Source organism: Megascapheus bottae, chromosome 4, assembly GCF_031878675.1.
Source record: "Megascapheus bottae isolate mThoBot1 chromosome 4, mThoBot2.hap1, whole genome shotgun sequence".
In the NCBI taxonomy this organism is placed as follows: domain Eukaryota; kingdom Metazoa; phylum Chordata; class Mammalia; order Rodentia; family Geomyidae; genus Megascapheus; species Megascapheus bottae.
The window spans coordinates 38,623,335-38,648,088 of record NC_143512.1 but is presented as its reverse complement, the minus strand read 5'-3'; the positions used below and the strand labels follow the sequence as shown (position 1 = coordinate 38,648,088).

The following is a 24,754-nucleotide window of genomic DNA, read 5'->3' as shown; positions in this document are numbered from 1 at the left end:
TGCAATTCATGCTGAACACCTGCTTGCTTTCTGGGAGCTGGAGATTTCATGCATGGTATGGAAAGGGTACCTCTGACCTGTCCCTGTGGATGATTATTGTCTAATGAGTTTCTCTGGTAGATGGCATCTTACACTTATTATCCCAACTTCCTGTTGGAGAAATAAGCATAGCTTTGTGTAAGTTCACCAGAAGAGGACTCTGGAGGACTCCGGGAAGTGTGTCCATTCTCTCTCATGGACTTTGCCTCCTAATACCTTTTTCCTTGTGTAGGTGTGCTTTGTACTTTTTCATTATAATAAATCATAGCTGTTACTGCAACTGGGTTGAATCCTATGTATCTTCCTAGCAATCACTGAATCTTGACAGTGGGTTTGGGGCTGTATGTAGACCTTTATTTCCCTGTTTAATAATAAGCTTATTGATAACACTTAGGAATGCAAAGTTATTATTTGCTCAGTTACACATCTGTTAGAAGTGAACATACAGTAATTTAATTCATAGGTAAAATTAGCTGCAAAGCTAATGCTGAATTTATGAACTCTTAAAACCATAAAGAGAGCTATATTCAAGGTTTTATATATGACATGGGAAGGCTTTTGATCTTTATTTCTGTATTTAAACAATATGTTTTTCTAACTCATATACTCATGTTAATCTCCACATAGATATTAAAAATGATGAGCTTAAATGATATTTAAAATAGGTTCTCTGCAGTGGGTTGATTTTTCATGTATATTTGGTTACTGCCATTTTCAAAGTCAGAAAGGCTGGCTTGCTTTCCCTCCCTCTCTCCCTTCTTCTCTTTTCTTTCCTTCTTCCCTTCTTCTCTTTCCTTTTTCCCTTCTTCCCTTCCTTTCCTCCTTCCTTCTCTTTTTCAAAAAGTAATATAAAAATGATAGAATCTAGGCCGGGAGTTTGGCCTAGTGGTAGAGTGCTTGCCTAGCATGCACGAAGACCCGAGTTCTATTCCTCGGTACCACATACATAGAAAAAAAAAAAAAAAAAGCTAGAAGTGGTGCTGAGGCTCAAGTGGTAGAGCTCTGGCCTTGAGAAAGTCCAAGGACAGTGCTTACGCCCTGAGCTCAAGCCCAGGACTGGCCAAAAAAAAAAAAAAAAGAATATTTTCCTTCCATTTTAAAACCTGAGGAAGAAAAGCATGCTTTATAGTTTTGGTGGCTGAAATATTAATGAAGTATTTTCCCATGTTATTTATAAGATTTCCATCCAGATTCACGCAGCATGAATTCTAACCAAGCATTGTTTATGAGGTTCGTTTCAAAGCACATAAGATTTGGCTCTTCCACAGGATAAATAATTTAAAATTGTTTGAATATTTCAGGGTCAGTGACCATAATTGTTAAATACCTGAGGATGTTAGCAGATATAACCTCAGTTCAAAAATGTATATAATTCTAAATGGAAATAGACATTGGCTGAAGGAAATTGATTTTCTGTTTGGAAAAGAGTCCACCTTTAAAATACTTATCAACCATGGCCAAGAGTTTGGCCTAGTGGTAGAGTGCTTGTCTAGCATGCATGAAGATCTGGATTCAATTCCTTGATACCACATACATAGAAAAAAGCTAGAAGTGGTGCTATGGCTCAAGTGGTAGAGTGCTAGCCATGAGAAAGTCCAAGGACAGTGCTCAGGCCCTGAGTTCAAGGCCCAGAACTGGCAAAAAAACAAAAAACAAAAAACTTATCGACTAAAAATATATGGGAAATCTCAAAGCACCATTAGTCTTTACATGAGTTTGATAATTACTGTTTTGTAGTAATACTTCTAATTGAAGATTGCCCAGTGGTTGCTATCCTATTAAAATCAGTATAGGTGTTAATTTAAAGAAAATTCGTGCTGTATCTATTTTGAAACTTAGATTACTTGTTAAGATAGGGCAAAAAGGAAAACAATAACAGAAAACTCATAGCCAATCAAACAAACGAAACGTTGCATGTAGCACATTAATGCAGTTAAATGAGAAGAACCATGAGTTTTCTTTGTAAAGGACTATGGTTGTGAGTGAGCAAACCTTCATAGACGATGTGAATATTAGTAGTCTCCAATAATAATAATATGTTAGTTATTGCTCAAAGCCTCTTTCTCATCCTCTGAATAACAGGTAGTATATAGATCCAAACCAAATTTTGCTACACGTATCAAATCCTTTTTGACAATCAATTACTAACACTTTCTTCCACATAGTGACCTGACATTTTTATTGTTTTTTAAAAATACACTATTACATACACCTGTATGACCTCAGCACTTGGGAGGTAGAGGCTGGAGGATCTACAAGTTCAAGGACAGGCCTGGTTGGAGATCCTATCTCTATAAATAAATTAATTAATTAGTTAATTTACTAAGTGTATTGGCAGAAGCAATACTGTGATTGGTTGATAACCGAAGTTGACTTGGCTACATTTGTAATGTGTCAGTTACTGTTTCTTAATATAAGCTGGAAGTGTGCATATTTGTAAAAAGTTATATTGAATATAAATTTTCAAGTCTATTTGAAATATATGAGTTAAATCTAGTTTTAGATACTTATAAGGACACAAAGCAAGGGCACATTCTTTGGGCTTAAGGGTATAACTTTAGCTACTTATTCTCTTTTTGTTTTTCTTTTTGTGGGTCATGGGGCTGGAACTCTGGGTCTGGGCACTTTCCTTGAGCTCAAGGGTACTACCCTACCCCTTGAGCCACAGTCCCACTTCCACTGTGAGATAAGAGTTTCACAGGCTTTGTAGTGCCCAACTTGGCTTTGAACTGCAATCCTCAGATTTCAGCCTCCTGAGTAGGATTACAGGCATGAGCCACCGTGCCCAGCTCTTATTCTGTTTTATACAAACAACATTGGCCACCATTGTATGTGTTAGTAATTATAGAGTAAATAACATTAGTTACACACATAAGAATGGTGAGTAAAAGCTTTTAGAGTGTTTATCAAGATTATCTCATGTTAGAACAAGAGGACAGTTTTAAGTATCTTGACATATTTTTTGTAGCAAATTGCATAGCTTTGTCCTGAAAGTACCATCGCAGACTCTGCCAATAATAAAAGACTGTTTCTATTCCTGGAGATATAAAACAAAAGCAAAACACTGCAACTGTTACTTTCCTTCCATGTTTGTGGTTCTGGTGTTGGAGCAATGACCCTTCTGCATCAGTCTATTTAACAGCACTGGCATTGGGTTCTCATCTTGTTGCTCAATTAGTTTTTAAAAATTTCTTTATACACCATGTGTTGACTCATTATATCTCAATCTCTTGCAGGAATTTTAAACAGCTGTCAAGTGAAATGGAATTTATGACCATTAATGGAACAACATTAAGGAATCTAGAAATCTTACAGAATCAGGTCAGTTCAACATGAAGGCTAGTTGATTCAAAATGGTTTTGAAACAAAAATGAGGCTAAAATATGAGGCTGTTTTACAGAATGCAGGTAAAAATAACAACAGTGCTATTCAACTGACTGCTCCGCCTATCACCTATTTGTTACCTGGGAACTGTAGCAATCACTTTCTTGAAAAATCATTTATACTCAATATTTGAGCTTTATTTTTTTCTTTCTCCCTCACAAAACTAGCATTCTACCACTTGTACTACAGCTCCATTTCCAGCTTTTTAGGTAGCTAATTGGAGATAAGAGTCTCATGGACTTTTCCTGCCTATGTGTCTTTGAATCACAATCGTCAGATCTCAGGCTACTGTATAGCTGGGCTTATAGGCACGAGTCACTGGTACCTGGCTGAAGTTTGTTTGTTTCTTTTTTTTTTTTAATAATGGGTGCTATAATGCTATCCTTTTTAATAATCTAAGGATATTTTATCCTGATAATTTCTGTGTCATCATTTCTATATTAAATATTTCTTTGGAAAGATATCTTAATATGAAAATTAATATGAAGTAGATTTTCTCTATCAGGTTGATTAGGTCTTTTTCCTACCTATCTTTAACTTGTTGATATGTTTGCAATATTATTTCATTATTCAGAATGTAAAACAAGTTACTGTGGTATGCAGTTTGACTAGTGTGTGTCTCTTACTTCAACATCTTTCATTGTTTATTTGTCCTTTGTTGATGAATTCAGTAAGTGATTGGTTTTGTTTATTGAATTATCACTTGGTAGCAAGTGCTGATGTCTCATGTTTATGATTCTAGCTATTCAGTAAAGTGAGGTCTGAGGATCATGTTTCTAAACTATCCTGTGCAAATAAATCCTTGAGACTCTTATCTCTAATTAACCAGAAATATGACCAAACTGGAAGCATTGCGCGAGTGTAAAACACTAGCTGTAAAAAAAACAATGCTGAGTGGGCGCTCAGGCCCTGAGATCAAGCCCCAGTAATGGCTCCTCTCCTTATAAAATGATCACTTGTGTGAGATAATTATGGTGTAACACTAATGTTCTAACAAAGCCATCAAGAAATAAAACTTTACTTCAGATAAAATAAAATGCTAATTCCAAATCATTTGGTTAAGTAGTCAGAAATCTAAGCCATCTGAGTGAAGTGATTGAAAGCTCTTCAGAAATATTTTATCACTGCTGCCAAGTAGACACTGAATTTGTTTTCCTGATTCTTGGATGAGAGTGAAGTAGTATACTCTAGCCAGACTTACAGTACTCATTAACATTTTCAACCTGTCATTCCATGATAAAGAGCTGCAGATCTGTTTCACACATTTCCATCCACTCTGCACATGGAAGTATGATCAGAAATGGAGCAGGAATGAGGACATCTCTGGCTGGGTTGCTGAAGGAATGCTCCTGAAAAGCTTATAGACAATCTTGACTTGCTCTTGGCACACCTTTCCCATTCAGTCATAAAACAGTTCTGAAAACTAGTTCCTAAGACAGAAGTCACCTGAGATCAAAATCTACTTTTCAGTTCCTTTTGCTGTCAGTGAATGGAACCTTGTAGAGACAGAAGCTGAGAATCAACATCCTTTCCCTGTGTTTGCAGGTTAACGTTGGTCTCCCTTTCTATGGAAGCTTCCAAATAATTTAATCAATATCTAAAAATACATAGTCCTTTTTCTGTGTAAGAATATCAGCACCTATCTTGTATAAATGTGTGCATATGAGCCATGCATTACTAGGCATGTATAACCCTTGAAATTTGGTATGTGGAATAATTAGGGCACATGAACATATAATAGTTTGATACAGATATAACTAGTGAAAATTTTTTTTTTTTTAATTTTTCTTAGACTGATCTGAAGACCAAAGGAAGTTTACTTTGGGTTTTAGACCACACTAAAACGTCATTTGGGAGGCGAAAGTTAAAGAAGTGGGTGACCCAGCCACTTCTTAAATTAAGGTAAGTATATTCTTTTTTAACTATGTTTCATCTGAAATTGCAAACTTGTAAAAGTAAACATGATATTCTCTTTTAAACTTAGGTTTTTATGGCTTAGAAAAGCAGTTGTAAATTTGGGGAAAGTTGTTATTTTTTAAACTGTTAGTAGACTGTCTAATGATATTCAGCTCTTACCTTCTCTCTGCCCTTTCCTACCCCTGGTTCCCAGGGACAAAGCCTGTTGTAGATTGAGAACTTGGGCTTTGGGCAGAGTGAGTGGTCCAGTTAGTTGTGAAGAATTTGACAGCAAGGCTCAGAAATTGGTAGCTGGAGGGAGGTAATTTGGTGATTCTAAAGATGGAAGTGATATGATCAGAGCTGGCCTTGGAGAAGGAGGCTACATGGTAGTAGTGATGGCGGCAAGCTCATGGAGACTCTCTGAGCTGTAGCATTAAACCAATCACAGCCTGTTGGCTGAAATCCTAAAAGAGTTTGACATTACAGAAACAGAGTTTATATACTGGGAGCTCCTTCCATGTAGATACTTGAGCACTGGGCCTAAAACAGGGGTGTCTGAGCTGGGCACCAGTGGCTCACACCTGTAATTCTAGCTACTTGGGAGGCTGAGATCTGGGGTTGCGATTCAAAGCCAGCCCTGGCAGGAAAGTCCATGAGACACTTATCTGCAATAAATTATTCAAAAAATCCAGAAGTGGCGCTGAGGCTCAGGTGGTAGAGCACTAGCTTTGAGCAAAAGAAGGTCAGGGACAGTGCTCAGACCCAGAGTTCAAGCTCCAGGATTGACAGAGACAAATCAAAAGTAAGGGGAGAGGGTGTCCAAGAGTGTTGTATGTTAGAACAATCTAGGATCTTCACCTGGATACCTGTGTCTCACCCCAAGAATTGTAATTGAATTTCTTTCTTTTGTAGTTGGGGTGTGGGTATTTTTTTTTTTTTTTTTTTTTTTTTTTTGCCGGTCCTGGGCTTGAGCTCAGGGCCTGAGCACTGTCCTTGGACTTTCTCAAGGCTAGAGCTCTACCACTTGAGCTTCAGCACCACTTCCGGCTTTTTTCTATGTATGTGGTACTGAGGAATCGAACCCGGGACTTCATGCATGCTAGGCAAGCACTTTAACCACTAGGCCAAACTCTTGGCCTGGTGTGGGTATTTTTAAGAAGCTCTCCAATAACTCTGATCATAGCTCAGATAAATGTAGGAACTCTAACCCAGAACAATACTTGGGACAATATCTGGCACTAGCAGGAGCCCAGATAGTGTATACTGAGTAGATAGTGTTATTTATGGAGTTGTACTATGTATTTAATATTCATAATCCTTGTAGTAAAGAAAAACGTCCTGAGAGCTTCAGTACTTGTCCAATGTCTCACAGGTGGGAGAGCTAAAGCCCAGCTCTAAACCCATGGACTCCAGAGTCTAAGTGGGCACTGGTCAATGTCCTGAGTAGTAACTCCATGTGGCTCAGCCAGGAAATGGTGACCCTCCATTCTATTAGCTGAACAAGTCAGTGCAAGTAGCCTCAACATCCTCAGCCTCGAAAGGTAAAATTTCTTCTCCACAGATTAGGTAAAGAATAAAATGAGGCACTAATCCCAGCTACTACATTTGAGTTCTTTATTTCATACCAGGCACCACTACAAGCTTTCTATGGTTGTTTCTTTTAAACCTCACTAAGTAGATCCTACTACCAGCTCTATTTTACTCAGTGATTAGTAAAATAGCCACTGTCTTCAGAAAGGAAAAGCAGATGCTGTTGTTAATGTGGGCCTTGCACTAAAACACTACTGATGGTGATAATTACCAAGGTGCTTCAGTTTAGTGGAGCACTCTGATTTTTTTTTTTCTTAAACATAGTGATCTTAAGACATGAGAAATTAAGAGGTAAAAAAGAAATCCTGAAAATGGAAGTATCTTTTAATTTAATAATCGAATGAAATTAGGAGACTTCATGGAACAAAGACAGGCAAGATGGCTTTCTGTAGTCACTCTGGGGACAACAGTGTGGGAATGTCTAGATAATATAGTTATCTGCAAATCTGGGAGTTTCTCATTGCCTCTGCACACATGCCCAGGTAGCAGAAACGAACGGATATTCTGATTGATGGAAAGACATGCCATACCACAATGTGTCGTATGTTATATGCTTGATTAAAAGCCTGAATAGAAATAGACTCACCAATAGACACTTGTATGTGAATTAAAAATTTTATTTTCAGTGTTAAGGCTCCTTTTTAAAGTGTGTATAACTGGGAGTAATTGGAGCTAAGCCATGTTGGAGTAAACCATGTTGTTTGCTCTTTGGTGGCTGAATCCCCTGGGTCTCTTGGGACCTAGTTGAATCCTGGTGTTCTGTAGTGGAGTTTTATTCTAACCCAAGACTTACATCAGACCCAAACTAACACAAAGGCATTTGCTTTTTTTCATTTTAGCTTATGATTTTTAAAATATTTATCCTCCTAATCCATTGCGATGCATTTCAGGAGAATTCTACTTAAATCTTAAATGATACTTGCATTCTATTAAAAAAAATGCCTAGAGAAAATCTTAAGCAGAGTAGTTAGCACTCTGCGCCATGTTTATTACTGATTCCTTTGCCTTGCTAACGGAAGTGCCATGTGCATTATACCAGCACTTCATCCAGGCTAATGTTCTGTCTCTGACATTGACAGCCAGATAGTACTTTAGAGTCTGGTTTTCATCTGTAGTGAGATCATTGGACAAATAGTGGCTGACAAGGGAATTTAGCAAGATAAAGCATATCTTCCTAGGTTCTGCCAGTTTTGCCAGGTCATCTGTGGATGCTCTTAGGTCCCTAAAAAGTCTCAATCTTAAAGCACTTTATTTCACTGTTTATTTATTTATTTCTCTTCTCCTTTTCCTCCCCTACCTTCCTTACCAGGGCTTTAAGCTAAGGCCTGGTGCCCAGCTGGCACCCTACCACATGAGCCATACCTCTAGACCAGCATTTCACAGGTTATTGTGGAATTTCTGCCCAGGCTGACTTGAAGCTTCCAGATCTCAGCCTCTTGAGAAGCTAGGATTGCAAGTGTGAGCCTTTGGCATCTGCTTTTTTCTTTTTTTTAATTCTTACTATATATTTTTTTTTGGTGGTTCATGGGCTTGAAGTCACCCTGGGCCCTGTCCTTGAGCTCTTCAGCTCAAGGCTTCCTCCCTACCCTTCTGCCAAGCCCCACTTCCCATTTCCTAGAGGTTAATTGGAGATAAGAGTCTCAGGTTCTTTTGTGCTCAGGCTGACTTTGAACCTTAATCCTCAGATCTCAGCCTCCTGAGTAGCTAGGATTACAGATATGAGGCGGGCTGGCTGATTTTTGTTTGTTTGTTTGTTTTGTCTGTCTCTTTCTTTATTCTTAGTTGCTTGCTGTTATCCTGATAATAAAAGCCAACCACACAAAACTGGATCCTGCCCTCTCCTGCTCCCAGACACCTCCTGGGTTGGGGAAGGGGTGGGGACAGGTCTGGAGTGAGAGGTAGGGAGCAGTCAGTACCACTGGGAGGAAATGACACCTGGCTCAGAGAAGGGGCGGCCTCAAAAGAAAGAGAAATAAATTAACATTCCCCTCTCCCCTTCAGCCAGGGTCCAGTTCTTGCCTCAGCTCGCCAGGGTTTTGTTGTTTTTGTTTCATTTCTTTTCACTGTGCTATCATTCAAAGCCAGGGTCTTTGTGTGCTAGGCAAGAGCTCTCTACACACCTATATCCTCAGCCCTTTTGCCTTGTATTTTTAGCTTCCTTTAGGTCTCAGAAACCACAGTCATAAATCCAGTAGGATTTCAACCCCCATTACCTTTTATTTTATCAAATGACCTTTTTGGTTCAGAATTTTATTAGTGACTTTTCAGAAAACTAAATCATTTTTCCCTTGTTTTTACTGACTGGTATCATGTTTACTGAGTTCACTTAAGTTATTGAGACTGGATTTACTGCTGCTACATTTGCTTTTTTTTTTTTTTTTTTTGGCCAGTCCTGGGCTTGAGCTCAGGGCCTGAGCACTGTCCTTGTACTTTGTCAAGGCTAGAGCTCTACCACTTTGGCCTCAGCACCACTTCCGGCTTTTTTCTATGTATGTGGTACCGAAAAATCGAACCAGGGTCTTCGTGCATGCTAGGCAAACACTCTACCACTAGGCCAAACTCTCAGCCCTACATTGGGTTTTATAAATAGAGTATTTGGGTTCTTATATGTTGTGATCTATAGCTTATTTAAGATCAGTTTTTCCATTTTTGTTTTGTTCTGGGACTGAGGCTTATACTCAAGGCCTGGGTGCTACTTCTGAACTTCTTTACTGAAGGCTGATGCTCTACGACTGAGCCATAGCTGTACTTCTGGCTTTGTTGATGGTTAATCGGAAATAAGAGTCCCATGGATTTTCCTGATTGGGCTAGCTTTGAGTCATGATTTTAAAATTTCAGCCTCTGATGGATATAGATTACAGGCATAGTTATTAGTGCCTATTTTTTAAGCATGTTTTTTTTTAAAAGAATTTATTAATGTTGATTTTTTACATCATATTTTAAATGACAAGTTTAACAAATAAATGTTCAAGGAGGGAATCTCTATTTACAATCACTGGGACTTAGTATTTAGAACTTAATCAAAATTAGGCTAAGGGTTTGTATGTCATAGAAACATATTAATTTAAGAAATAAAATATTATGTCTATAGAGTCATAGGTTTTTATGTCTATATAGTTATGTTTATATTTCCATTACCATATCCATAGCTTTGGGTATGCAGTTATTGAGTCCTCGCTCTTGTACTCTTTGGATTTAATAGCCACATATTAAGGATACCATGCGCCTTTTGTTCCTTAGGTCTTGACTTGTCTCACTCAACATGATTCACTCTAGATTCATCCATTTCCCTGTGACTGCCATTATTTTATCTGTCTGTTGGCTATGTAGAATTCCATTGTGTAAATATACCACATTTTCTGTATCCATTCATCTGCAGTAGGGCATCTGGATTGTTTCTATCGCCTGGCTATTGAGAATAGTGCAGAGATGAACATAGCTGAGCAGGTATCCTTACCATATCTTTGGTCATGATGTTCAGGGTAGATGCCCAGAAGTGGTATGGCGGGATCATAGGGAAGGTCTATTTTCAGTTCTTTAAGAAACCTCCACACTGCTTTCCAGAGTGGCTAAACTAGTCCACATTCCCACCAGCAGTGTAGTAGGGTTCCTTTTTCTCCACAACCCTGCCAGCAACTGTTATTGTCTGAGTTCAAAATCTTGGCCATTCTTGTTGGGGTGAGGTAGTATCTTAGGGTTGTTTTTATTTTCATTTCCTTTATGACCATAGATGATGAACATTTTCTCATATGCTTTTCTGCCATTTTAATGGCAGAAAGTCTCTCTTTAGTTCCCTTGCCCATTTAGTGAATGGTTTATTGGGTTTGGGGGGGGTTAAGCATGTTTTTTCAGTGTACTTTGTTGCCTTGTTGTAAATGAATGTCACATTAGCAAGCAATTAGTTTTTAAATCTTTTAAAATTAAACAAATTACAGTGGATTCATTTTTTAAATTTGTATAGTTCTTTGTATATGGCTCCATCAATCATATATGTTCCTGTGTGTATACATATAATTGGTATATATTCATTTACATATATATATATATATAAAGTTTATACATATTAGTTTATATATATGTATAAACTATATATATATGCCTTAAAAAACTGGGGCAAGTATATATCCCAGATACATCTGTTTTATATATGAGTTTAGTCTTTTAAGTGATGTTTTGGGCAAAATAATTAAATTCTGAGGCAGCTTTGGCTGTTTTAGCTGTATTTAAAGGGTAAGTGAGAGTGAAGCTTAGTGGTAGAACACTTGTCTAGCATGCTCAAGGCCCTAGATTCCATTCTTAGCATCAGGAAACGAAAGGAAAGAAGGAAGAAAGGAAGGAAGGAAGAAAGGAAGGAAGGAAGGAAGGAAGGAAGGAAGGAAGGAAGGAAGAAAGGGTTGGAGGGAAGGAAGGAGGGAAGGAAAATATTCACAAGTTTGTAGCATACTGTTCCATTTAAAAGATACTAACCAGAAAGAAATACTGAGTTTCCTTGTGGATACTTCTTTTTTTACATACTTTGCATTTTTCCAGGATTTCTTTCGGTGCCCTCCTTTCACTTTTAATAATAGCAGGGTCTAATCTGTCTCTATTCCTTCTCTTATAACTCACATGCTAATCATCATTATCCTTAGCACTCTAGACCCCTTACATCTGCTAGGACATCTGTCTGAGTTGAGTGGTCTAGTCTCTGAATTAATCTTTTAATTTCCTTGTGCATTTATAGATTGGCTCAGTATATTTCATTCTGTTTTACACTTAGAATCTGCCTCTGTTTTTCATCTTCCCAGCCTTTAAAACTGTCTGTCTGCACTCCCATCCTTTCTCACATCAGTGTGACTCCTAACTTATCTTTTTATCCCAAACAAGTATGAATCATGTCACTAATCCACTTTAAATTGTTTGTTGGATTTCTAGCAAAAATTACAAGAACAAATAACTTTTCTGAATCTGCTGACTGTGACCTGCACCAATATCTTCTAGTAATTTTGGTCTGTTCTTGGTTCCCAAATATTCCATTTTATCCCATCTCTTCTTACTGTGCTTGTACTTGGTGATCTCCTTACGTAGAATGTTCTTTTCTCTTCCGTTGTTTCATGTTTTTGTTTTTTGTTTTTTGAGTTTTCTTGGTGGAATTGGAGTTTGAACTGAGGGCCTTGTGTTGCTAAGCAGATGTTCTTACCACTTGAGTTCCTCTGCCAGCTGTTTTGGATTGGTTATTTTTGAGATAGGATCTCACTTTATGAAAGATTGGACTGCAGTCTTGCTGTTTATACTTTCCTTTGTCATTGGAATGAAAAAGTATGCCACTGCAGCCAGCCATTGTGCTTTCTCTATAGCTTGGGATGGCAGATGTGTGTCACACTATGTCCAGCCAATGGAGATCTCATGATGTTTAACCACAGTACCCCCCTCTCTCATGTAGGCAGGATAAAGACTTGAGCCTCTGTGTCCAGCCTCTATTCATTTTTTACATTGTTAACTTCTTTCTTACTAAGTCTCAGCTTTAAATGTTACAGCTGCTGAGCCTTATTTTCTTAGCCTAGTTTCAAGTATGTTCTGTAGTAGTTTTTGAAGCAGTTAGGATGTTTGTTTATCTGTATGTTCATTTACTAACTCTTATCTGGCTAACATGTGTACTTCACCTCTTGGTAAGAGTTCATTCAATAAATAATTAAAAGAGTGACTAACAGGACCTAACTAAGATGTTTCCTTTATGAAATCCACCTTTTTCCCTTTTCTTCCATGAAAAGTAATTCCTCTTGAGATTATGGCTCATAAGGCTATGATAAAACCTCACAAGATGATAGGCAGAAGTTTAGGAAACACAAGATGTGTGATGAGTTGTAGACCATTGTGTAGACAACATATATATGTGTGTGTGTGTGTGCGCGTGTGTGTGTGTGTGTGTATGTAGAATATTCTAAAGTAATAGTCTGACTTCTGGTATGCTAAAGTCATAAAGCAATTGTATTATTGGTTGTTATTATTTTCAAGTATTGTGTACTATGTGTAACTATAGGTTCTGTTTTTTCTTTGCACTTATCTGACAGTACAGCTTTGACAGTACAGTATGTTTCCATTAACATCTGCATGAGCATGTTAGTGATGTGTTGTATTCTGGTGTTAAGGTGTCTGAATGTCACTAGGTAATATGAATTATAATCTTCCAGGACCACCGTCATATATCCATCAGTGATGGGTACATCAAAATGTGATTTGTGATTCTATTTGTGATTTTTTATTTAAACATGATTTATAGGAGATACACATGCACATGCACATACATACATTTTTTTTTCTGCTGTCACTATACTTTTGCCATCACCATAATCAGATGACTTAGAAGGGTACTCAGGTAAGTAGTTGTCCAGTTGTTATTCTGCTGTTTTGTCTGTAGTCAGGAATAGAAAGAGAATTTTCAAGGCTTGGTGCTGAGTAGATAAAGTAGGTACATCCCTTCTTAAAGCAAGATCACAGTTATAATTGCACACTATGTATGCATGGATCACAGTCTTTCTCTTTTACCAATATTCAAATCTTGCTTGGGTTCTGGGAATTTCGGAAGCTAGCTGTATTTCAACCAACCAAGTATACATTTACATACTTGGTAACAATAGTGGTAGTACTTTGATTAGGGAAGCTCACTACTAGCAAAAACATCTTCAGAGGTTTGATGGGTCCAAGAGAGTAGACCTTTCCAGGCTGGGATTGAGGTGGAACCCTTCTCTCATAGGCATGTTGGTGCCCCAAAGACTTTGTGGTCTTAAACCATGTGGCTTCCAAGACCATCCTGGGCCTGGCTATCAGCAAGAGGGAAGGAGAGTGAGAGAAGAGCATGTGTTTTCAGATTTTTTAGGAGCCAGGTCTTATTTATGTTTCCCTGACTTTTCCCTCTCTGGTTGGAGGCATTCTAATGGCCTTTACCTTACTGTCAAGGAGAAGAAAGAATGTTTAGTAAATTGTATGGCCAGTGACTGCTTTTTTTCCTTTGCATTGTTTCAATACTATACTACATTGTTCTTAGCATTTATATGTTTAATTTACTTAAACTTTCCAGTTTTCGTCTGAGTTACAAAAGTTCAAAAGTTAAAGGTTAAAACCGGGAGTTTGGCCTAGTGGTAGAGTACTTGCCTAGCATGCATGAAGACCCGGTTTCTATTTCTTGGTACCAAATACATAGAAAAAAGCTGGAAGTGGTGCTGTAGCTCCTCAAGTGGCAGACCATTAGCCTTGAGAAAAAAAAATGCCCAAGGACAGTATTCAGGCCCTGAGTTCAAGCCCCAGGCCTGGTAAAACAAAACAAGAAAAAACAACAAGAAAAAAAAAAACCTTGAAATATTTACTCACCACTGTCTCAGGTCCCATTGGATAACTTATTGGGTTATTATTTCACCGTGCATCTTTCCAGAGGCTTTTTGTTTTAAAAACAATGAGCAAACAAATATAAACATAAATATATATGTGTCTTTTATCTGTCTATGTATCTGTTATTTCCTAGGGTTATAATGTATAGAGCGCTTACACTTTGCACTGTTCCTAAAATAGTTATTTTTCATGGGTGTTATCTATGACTGTCAGGAAAAAGGGGGTGCGGCTGTGAAAGAATCTCTAATCCATTTCTACAATTAGTAGAAGCTCTGCATGGCAAAGGGTATAGCCAACAAGATATATAGAAAGCCCCAAAAATGGGAGAAAATTTTTACCAGCTACATATCAGACAAGGGTCTCATACCTAAAATATACCTAGATCTCAAAAAATTAAAAAACTCTCCAAACAATTCCCCGAAGAAACAACAACACAATCAATAAAAGAGCTAAAACCTTGAAAGAGATTTCTCAGAAGAAGAAGTAAGAGTGGCCAGTAGGCACATGAAGAAATGTTCAGCATCTCTGGCCATAGAAAAATGCAAATCAAAATAACATTGAGTTTCTACTTCACTCCAGCTATAATGGCCATTATTAAGAAAATAAACAATGACAAATGCTGTCAGGGAATATGGCCAAAAAGGAGTAGTTCTGCTACACTGTTGGAATATAAACGTGTTCAACCACTCTGGAAAGAAGTATGGAGGTCCCAAAAAAGCCTAAAGATAGAGCTTCCTGTGACCTAGAAATCCCACTCCAGTAGAGCACAAACAGCAGCGCTATACTAAAGTGAGCAACACAGCGATGTTCGTTGCAGCATTGTTTGCCATAGGTAAGATAGGGAATCAACCCAGATGCCCCTCAGTGGACAAATGGACAGATAGATCAAGAAAGTCTGTGTGTGTGTGTGTGTGTGTGTGTGTGTGTGTGTGTGTGTGTGTGTGTGTGTGTGAAGAAAAGGACATCAGACTTCTTTTTTTTTTTTCATTCCTTGGCTTGAGCTCAGGGCTTCAGCACTGTCCTTGGACTTTCTCAAGGCTAGAGCTCTACCATGTGAGCCTCCGCACCACTTCTGGCTTTTTTCTATGTATGTGGTACTGAGGAATCGAATGCAGGTCTTCGTTCATGCTAGGCAAGTACTCTACCACTAGACCAAACTCCTGGCCTGAAATCAGACTTTTAAAAAATTGATCTTGTTGCTTTTTTTGTTTTCTTTTTCTTTTATCTTGCTAGTTTGTTTGTCTTTGGGAGGGTGAGGGGACACAGAAGGTAGAACAAAGGGTGAACAAATACAACTGTTGTATTCAGTAGGCACATATGGAAAATGAACAGTTTATCTTGTGGGTGGGGATGGAGGGAAAAACTGTGAGAGAATGAGGGAAGGTGAGGCATTACCTGAGTCATGTAACTGTACCCCCTCTCTATCACCTCTATAATAACAATAAAGCAAAATTAAAATAAATAACAACTAGTAGAAGCTATTCAATACTCTCTAACTTAGTAGCATAATTAAAGGAAATGAAAGGATGTTCATAGAATTCCAATTGGATTTCTAGACAACTGCTCAAGAGAAATGAGGATACTAAGTCTTGTTCTTGACACAAATCACATAAATAAAAAAGTGAAATTAAGGGACTAGATACCCATTGGTGCTAGGAATTAGCTTGTTGACTACATTTTGGTGTGATTTTCTCAAGTGCCAAGTATATTGGTAGTGGCAATTAATTCTCTTAAATAACTTGATGGCTCTTATTTTGATAAACCTGTAGGTTTGAAGTGTTACTAGTTGTCTTTCTAAATGACCAGGCACTAGAACATTAATATTTCCTTCTACTTAACATTTAATTTACACTAACAAAACAATGCCAGGCTTAACTCTGGAATGACTTGAATTAACTACACTGAGAGGCCCTGTAAGTGATTTGTGGTTTCCCATGTTATGCAAACCTGCGGACACAAATCCACTCAGGTAGAATGGTTTCCTTAGCCCAGCGCACACATGACTGCTCATCATTGAAGGGAGAATTTGGGGGGCGGGTGGCACATACCTGACAGTTATGACTAATTACTCTGGCTCTATGCCACAGCTACTCCTGGCAGCCACTGCCAGGAGAAAAGTGAGCCCTAGGGGCACTCCTTCACTCATGTGTCAGCTCTGGCAGTGCATGTAGATTCACTAGCATCTCTTGATGAGCTAGCCAAGAACTTGGAGTTGGACCCTAGTGGTGTCTGGGCCCTCGCTGAAATCCAGATCAGCTCGAATAACCAGTAGTAAATGGCAGCTTTTCCTGTAGCTGAGGAGGGAAATACAAGGAGCATGAGGACGACAAAAAGATTATGTATGCTTTTCCTTCTTGGCTCCAGTTTAGTCTCTTTCCATCTTCATGCCATCAGTGGTAATAGCGATCAGTCACTCTGTTTTTGAGAAATAGCCACTCACAATAGATGCTAAAGTCATCATCTAGTTCATCTCCAAATGTGAAGGACGCTGCTGGCACCCACATGTTGTCCTTGGATCTTCCATGGTAAAGAAGCATCTCTGTCATCCCAGGCATTGTTTCTTGGTATCTGTGATGAAATTCTTTTCACTTATTTGTTATAGTATTGTAAGAACAACTGTCACTACTATGGGAATCTTGGGATAATACCTTTTGGCAATACTACGTCTTGCTTTGCTACCTAGCACACCACCAAATCTCTCTCACTGCTTGCACTGATAGAATGATGGTTTATTCTGGTGGTCTAACATGCTGCTCTATTAGAGTTTCTTGGAAAGTCTCCAACTACTTTTAATTAGATAATAATTCTAAGGTATATAAACTTGAGAATGTTTTTATAAGTCATTTGTATTCATTTGCATTTTTCTTCTACCTATAGAGGATAAAAATGTAGGTAGTCCAATGGGAATTTTGTGGTAAAGAACAACCACATACCTTTGCCTTTTTGCCTTGCCCATTTAGACATCTGTAATTGGTAATAGCCTGTTTTTTTCAATGTAGTATACAACCATTCTCAACATAGTAGTATATGTAATAGTACTTCTGATCATCACTTCCTGCCAGATTTAGTGCTTGAGATGACAGGGCTAGCATTTCTGGTTTAATTCTTTCTTTTTCACTCTGCACAAAATACCTGGTTGTGTAGTTATGATTTAGTGTTTGTCATTGTGCAGTTATTTTGAAACATTTTGTGTGTGGTTAATACCTTACCATGCTGTTCTTTGAGATATCTACAAACAAATCTGTAGCAATGATTATGCGATCTGTTAACACTTAATGCATGGTTACTAAGCAGCAGGTACTGAATGCCAAATACTTGATATGTATTATTGAATTCTCACAGTAACCCAAGAGTTAGGGTCCACTGCTCTTCTCATTTTTTTGAATGGAGAAACTAGGGCATGGCTAGGTAATTATTGACTGACAAAGCTTGGATTTGAACTGGGGCCACCTGCCTTCTGAACCCAAATTTTAACCTGTGAACTAGAGAAGACTTAAGTTAAAATCAAAATGATTGCTAGTGAACATGATGCATTTGCCTGTGCTGAGCCCAGTTGGAACAAAAGCTGCTTCCTTTGTAGGTTTTTTTTAAGGTTCCAAATCAACATAGCACAGTCTTTTTGCTCTGTAAGAGACTTACAGAATTTATGTCCGTTCAGTGTTGTTTCTGGGAAACTTCATAATCATGGCTTAGATTTTTTTTTTTTTTTTGGCAGTCCTGGGGCTTAAAGTCAGGTCACTGTCCTCGAGCTTTCTCAAGGCCAGAGCTCTAGCACCTGGAGCCACAGCACCACTTCAGGTTTTTCCCTGTATGGGTTACAGGCCTTTGTGTATGCTAGGCAAGCACTCTAACACTATGCCATACTCCCAGCCCCATGGCTTAGATTTTTAATAACTTCTTTGTTTTTATCTTCCTATAGTTTGGAAAGCATTTAATTCTTGAGACAGTAGCTGTCTGTGTAGGCTGTCTTGTACATTCACAGATGGCGTCATTTTATCTATCCTCAAGTCATCTGTGGCACCAGCCCAATCTATTTCAATTGGTGTCATCTTTCATTTATGCAGGAGTGAGTTATTAAAGTAAAACTTCCTATTTGTGTGGCATTTTGGGCAAATGTTAGAGAAAAACATTGATTTATTTTGTCATAACAATCCTGTGCCAAGAAAATTTATTTTTGTCCTCATCTTGATTTACTTTAATACAATCTTTAGAGTGGAATCCAGCGACTGTTCACTGAATGCATGCAGTTTTGGAACTGTAGGAGTAAAAACATGATCCCTGACCTTACTGACTTGAGCGTTTAGTAGAGAAGTCAGTGAAGTAGCCAATGCAATTGAGGAAGAAAAGAGAAAGTGCATGATATGGGAAAAGGGCAGGAACAGGATATAATCTGGTCTGGGCATTTTGACAACCCCTGAAGAGGGGGTGTTGGTGAAGTGGTTAGTGGACAGTCAGGAGGAGGAAGAGTGTCTTTCAGTTACAGCAGCAAGTGCGAAAGCCCCAACATCAGAGAACTTGAATGGTGAAGGTATTGGAAGAGGCTCAAAATATGACTGGAGATTGAAGTGGAAGCCAGTGTGACAGGTGATCTGAAATTGAGACTTCATGGGTAACCAAGGACTTTGTAGGTCAATTAAGGATTCTGGATTAAGGAATTTAAATTGAATGGCAGGTCGTCGAAGAGCCCAAGGCAGATGTGTGCTACAAATGGCTTTGAGTTTTAGGGACATCATTCAGGCTACCGTGTGGAGAATGGATTACAGGTGCTGACAGCGTAGAGTTGGGACGGAAGTTAGGAAGTTGTTTCAGTTGTCATTGAGGGAAATGATTTTAGCATGCACCAGGAAAGTGACATTGGAAACGAAAAAAAGTAGATGGATTTTTGAGATTATCCTGCTAAGAATGGAGAAGCTAGTCTAGATGTCTTAAAAGTTCAGTTATGTTTGATACTAGTGGGTATGAGTCAGAGAAACATGAAACAAGAATAAGACCTGAAGGACTTAGAAGAGCAGGATCTCACAAGGTACTATACACACACTAAAGTTGAATACACTCCCCTAATTATAAAAGTAGATGGTCTGTCATGTAGGCATGATATCAATGCAAAGTTTACCCTTCACGCTAGCATATGAAATGCCACTGGAACTCAAACATGTTTATCTTATATCTTCTTTTTCACCAAAACATCAGTTTATTCTCTCATCCACTCATTTTATTTATAGTTATTTATTTGTTTTGGATGCTGTTACAGGTACAAGCACCAAGGCCCTGGTTCAAGTGTTTTCCATCTCATTGGAAATAAGGGTTTCTTGAATTTGTCTGCTTGGGCTGGATTCAAACTTCATTCCTTAGATCTCAGCTTCCTGAGTAGCTAGGATTTCAGGTGTGAGCCACCAGTGCCTGGCTTATGTTAAGTAAACTTTACCTAGTGCCATGCCTGTTACTACTAGATATATTCACTATGGCAGTCATTAATTTTACACTGGCTGTCATTCCTAGAACTTTGATGCTTTCATGTACTTAATGAGCCACATCTTACTTAGAATGCACTTAGCCAATCAGTTCCCTTTTAAGTTGACTAGCCTCACTACCCTTTCCCAAGAGATCCATCACTTACTGTGCATTTTTGCTGATACAAGTCTTGCATCTCTAATCCTCTGTGTCTCCTGAGGCCATATTATCTGCAGTTTGTTCTTCTCTTCCCCTCCCTAACCTTTGCTCATGCTCCTTCAGTTATCAGTTGATTGATTCAACAAGTTCTCTTGTTGCTCCTGGTAGGCAAACACAGTGCAACAATATAGCAGACACATCTGCATTAGCAAAGACAATACAGCTATTACAGCAAACACATCTTCAGTCATATGGTTAAATATGAGAGGTGTTTTTCCTACTAGCAAGCTTATTTGGTAGCAGATGTGAGAGTGGAGGATTTTTCTGCCTCACTTATGGACTCAGACTGCTAAGAGTCAGCCATGTGGCATACAAAATTGCTTTGAGCTCAATATTTAACTGGCAAAGATCTCACTGTGTGATCTCCCACAGAAGGTATTCCTATGCTGTAAGGAACTCAGATGTACCGCCACTCCTAAATGCAGAGCGAGCCAGGGTATGTATTTTGTGTTTGCTTTGTGGTCTCTGCCACAAACCAGCTACTGATGCTTCATGCATTTGATTCAAATGGTAGGAAGAGGGAGGGGAGGACCAGAGGTTTTTCTCATACTCTTCTAGGTGGCTGTGATAGTAAAATGAAAATGTAGTCAAGTTCTGGTAGTTTATGCCTGGAACTTTAGCTACTTGGGAAGCTCAGATCTGAGGATTGTGGTTTGGAGCCAGGTAGATCAGAGAAGACCTTGAGACTCATTTTCAGTGAACCACATAGACAAAATAATAGCCAGACGTGGAGTTGTAGCTCAAGTGGTAGAGAGCTAGCCTTGAGAAAAAAAAAGCTTAGTGATAGCACATAGGTCCTAAGTTCAAGCCAAGTACACGCACGCACACACACACACACACACACACACACACACACACACAAAAGTGTACATTCTGTACTCCTGACCTATCTGATCACCATTATTCTGTTCTCACAGGGAAATAAATGCCCGACTGGATGCAGTGTCTGAAGTTGTCCGTTCTGAATCTAATGTGTTTGGTCATATTGAAAGTCATCTACACAAATTGCCTGACCTAGAAAGAGGACTCTGTAGCATTTATCACAAAAAAGTAAGTTTTATAAAAAAGCAAATCTATTAAAGCTCATAATAATTCAATATGAGGACTGTAGATATTCAAGAAAAATTGTAGCATTTATCACAAAAAAGTAAGTTTTATAAAAAAGCAAATCTATTAAAGCTCATAATAATTCAATATGAGGACTGTAGATATTCAAGAAAAATCATGTGAGCTTTCATTTATTTGTATTATTTTATAAAATAATGTAAGTAGCATGAGAAATTAGCTAACTCCACTGAAATTTTAATTGAACAAATTAAGATCATTCCAGTTTTTGCACTTGTAAAAGTAAAAATTTCCCACTTAAAACCACAGCAATGTAAGTCATCCTTCTGTTACAACACAGAAAGTACAAAACAAGAAATTTACTTCTGGGTTACTTATTTCTTTTGATCTTAAGTTCTTATTAAACAAAGAGAAAAATCTGCTGATAAAACATTTGTGAGGTTATTGGTATACGAATAAGTTGGATAAAAAAAGCATTTGAGAAGATTATTTTGATTTTGACAGCCGCTTAGTTTTATCACTTTCCATTGCACTGGCTTTCCATTATCATCAAAATGTTTCTGAAATTAAGCCAGGTACAGAAGCGTACATCTATACTCCTGATATTTGGGAGGCTGAGAACATGAAAATGACAGTTCAAAGCCAGACTAGGCAAAAGTGCATGTGATATCGCAACCAATAAAATGCTGCACATGAATGACCATGCCTGTCATCCCAGCTACCTTGCAAGTGTAAATAGGAGTACAGTAATCCAGCCTGTCCCTAGCAAAAAGCAAGACCTTGTTGAAAAATAAGGAATGGAGATATGACTCAAGCTGTAGAGTTCCTGCCAGCAAACAAAAGGACCAGAGTTCAAATCCCAAGAATGCTGAAAATATATTTGTAATAACTGTTGATAAATAAACTTCAAACAACCCCCCTCCTTCTCTCTATCTCTTTCTCTCTTTCGTGCTTATTTAGAGCTTGAACTAAGAGAGCTTAGGAACTATCTGTGAGGGGTTTTGTTGTTGTTGTTGTTCAAGGCTAACACCTTGTCACTTGAGCCACAATTCCACTTTTGACTTTTTGGTGGTTAATTGGAGGTAAGAATATCACAGACTTCCTGCCTGAGGTGACTTTGAGCCAACCAGGGTCCTCAGATCTTAGCTTCCTGAGTAGCTAGGATTATAGGCTTGAACCACTGGCACCCAGTTAGGAAGTATTCTTATCTTTTGTAGAAGTCATTTACATACATTATACCCTTTGTTCCTTGTAGAAAGTATAGCACTGGGAAGATACTGTTTTGTTTTGTTTTGTTTTTGTTGGTCGTGAGACTTGAACTTGGGGCCTAGGCACTGTCTCTGAGCTCTTCAGCTCAAGGCTAGCACTCTACCACTCAGCCACATCACCACTTCCGGTTTGTTTGTTTTTAATCACTTTTCTTACTGTTAGGAAATCGTACATAATGTGATATATTTTAAATGCTACAATAGGGTCATCATATTCGCTAATACAGTGTTGCCAAAAGAGGGTTAGTAACTTGCGAGTGAGGGAATTTGTACTTAAACTTTGACTGAATTTTCACTGGCTGTATCTTTTGGAGGCTATTGTGTTTGATATGGTTATCTCCAATGTTACTGTATCCTCCTCCTTGCACTTGACTCTTTGAGCAATTTTTATCTTTTGCCCAAATTGAAATCTTTAGCCAGTTGAATCATTTCTTTGTAGCACAGTTTTTATATGCTACAATTTTACTGTGACCAAATTTTCATTAGTGTTTACTTTTGTAAGGTCTCCTTTTTCCAACCAAGTTTTACTAGGGTGTTAAATATTGCATCTGAGAATTTTTGTGGTGCTCAAGAGGACTTACATAACTGTTTCAAATATGCTTCAGCTAAATTTGAAAACGAAGTACAAACCAGATTTGGGAATACTGATGTAGAGAAAAAGATGAGTTGAGTAGGTTGTGTGGTTGGTGGAGTCTGTTGCAGTGTTCTTTGATATGTTGTGTTGTTTGCTGGCAAAAGCAGAAGTCCTGCTGATGTTAGAAAATTTTAGAGTTCTTTTGGGACTATAGAAGAATGCCAACCTTGTGTTCCTTGGTATCTTTGGCCTAGTGTCTGACGCTCAGTGCCTAGTACCCTTCATTAACCAGTAGATCTGGTTGAAAGCATTTTATTCATTGACAGATGTCAAAATGATTGGTTTTCTTTCTTACTTTACAATTTAGTATCTTTTTTCTTTTTTAATATTTAATTTAATTTTATTGTAAATGTGGTGTACAGAGGGGTTACAAGTACAGTAATGAGCACATCTCTTGTCGAAAATTGTCACCTCCTCCCTCATTTTCTTTTTTTAAAAATTATTTTATTTTTTATTGTTGGGGTAATGTATAGAGGGGTCACAGTTACATCCTCCAGGTAGTAGGAGCATTACTTCTCACACATTGATACCCCTTCTCATGTTTTTGTCCCCATTTCCCTCCCCCTACCCCCTTTGGTTGGTTTTCTCCAGGGAAAATAGGAGCAGAAGAAAATTTCTTTCTGTTGTTAATGAAAAGAGCTAAGTCAGTGACCATAGCAACAAGATGGCAGCATCATTCTATCCTGCTGGGATTTCAGTTACACCTTGCTGCCTCTTTCTAAACTTTACTTTGATGTTTGCCTTTCATAAGGTTTGTCTATTCATATAAAAAAATTCCAGTAAAAGTCTCAACCTAATTTGTTTAAAGAGTGACCAAAACAACTTCAAAATGGCTTTATTTTGGAATGTCAAATATATTTTCCTAAAGGAACTTATGACTCATTCAGAAACAGTTCCTAGGTGCTGTTTTAATGCTTAAAATGTGCCTCAAGATTAGTTTAAAAGTGAAGAGTAGAAATGATTTGGGAGTAAGCCAATATAGGAAAGGCTGGCTGCTTGTGATCACTTTTTAATAGATGAGTTAGTTGACATCAAACACATATCTACCTGTTCTTTATTACTGTATTACTCTAAATGAGCTTCTACTGCATGTGCCAATTATGTGAAAGTCACAAAGTGTTAAAGAATGCTGAGTTTGGCTATGTGGAAGGGGAAATCCTAGGTCTGGTGGAAAGCCTGAATTAAACATTTCTGTGACAATAAAGCTTAGAAAGTAGTGCCACTCATATGAGCCTATTACTAACTTGTCTGAAATTGCTTTGTAAGGATATGAGGGTGGTTGGTGAATACGCTGAACAATAGCACTTTGCCCTTGGTGAGAGGGGAGTGCTTTCAGAATCCTGTGGGTAAGGATTGTTCCTTAGCCAGGATGAACTAAGCTGGAAGCTTCATTTTCAGTGTAGCACTTAGACTGTAGTTGTCCTAAAGCACGGATACGCTGCCCTCCATTTACAGATCTCATGTGAAGTGTTCTCATAGGCTGCTGTGAGGCTGAACACAAGAGACTCCAGATTAGCCATCTTAATGAAAATGTGCTGAGGGTCTTGCAATCTTATGGTCAGCTTTCTTTACAGTTCCTTTGAGTTCTTTCACTTAAGAAAAACATGCCTGGCCAGGCACCAGTGGCTCACGCCAGTAATCTTAGGATTGATTATAGGATTTGAAGCCAGCCTGGGTAGAACAGTTCCCATGAGACTTTTAGCTCCAATTACCCACTCAAAAGCTGTGGTTAAAAGAAGTGGTACTGTGGCTCAAGTGATAGAGTGCTAGCCTTGAGCACAAAGAGGCTTGGGAACAGTGCCCAGGCCCTGAGTTCAAGCCCCACAACTGACAAAAAAAG

The 24,754-nt window shown here is 38.3% G+C and overlaps 1 protein-coding gene across 1 annotated transcript in view; it reads left to right on the top strand.

Moving 5' to 3' along the window:
* Positions 1-24,754, top strand: part of Msh3 (mutS homolog 3) — a 122,392-nt gene that overhangs the window by 36,002 nt on the left and 61,636 nt on the right. Inside the window, exons 11-13 of the mRNA XM_090331697.1 lie at positions 3,276-3,360; positions 5,216-5,325; positions 20,865-20,997. Of these exons, the coding sequence (XP_090187823.1) occupies positions 3,276-3,360; positions 5,216-5,325; positions 20,865-20,997 (328 nt within the window). The remainder of the gene's footprint in view (positions 1-3,275; positions 3,361-5,215; positions 5,326-20,864; positions 20,998-24,754) is intronic.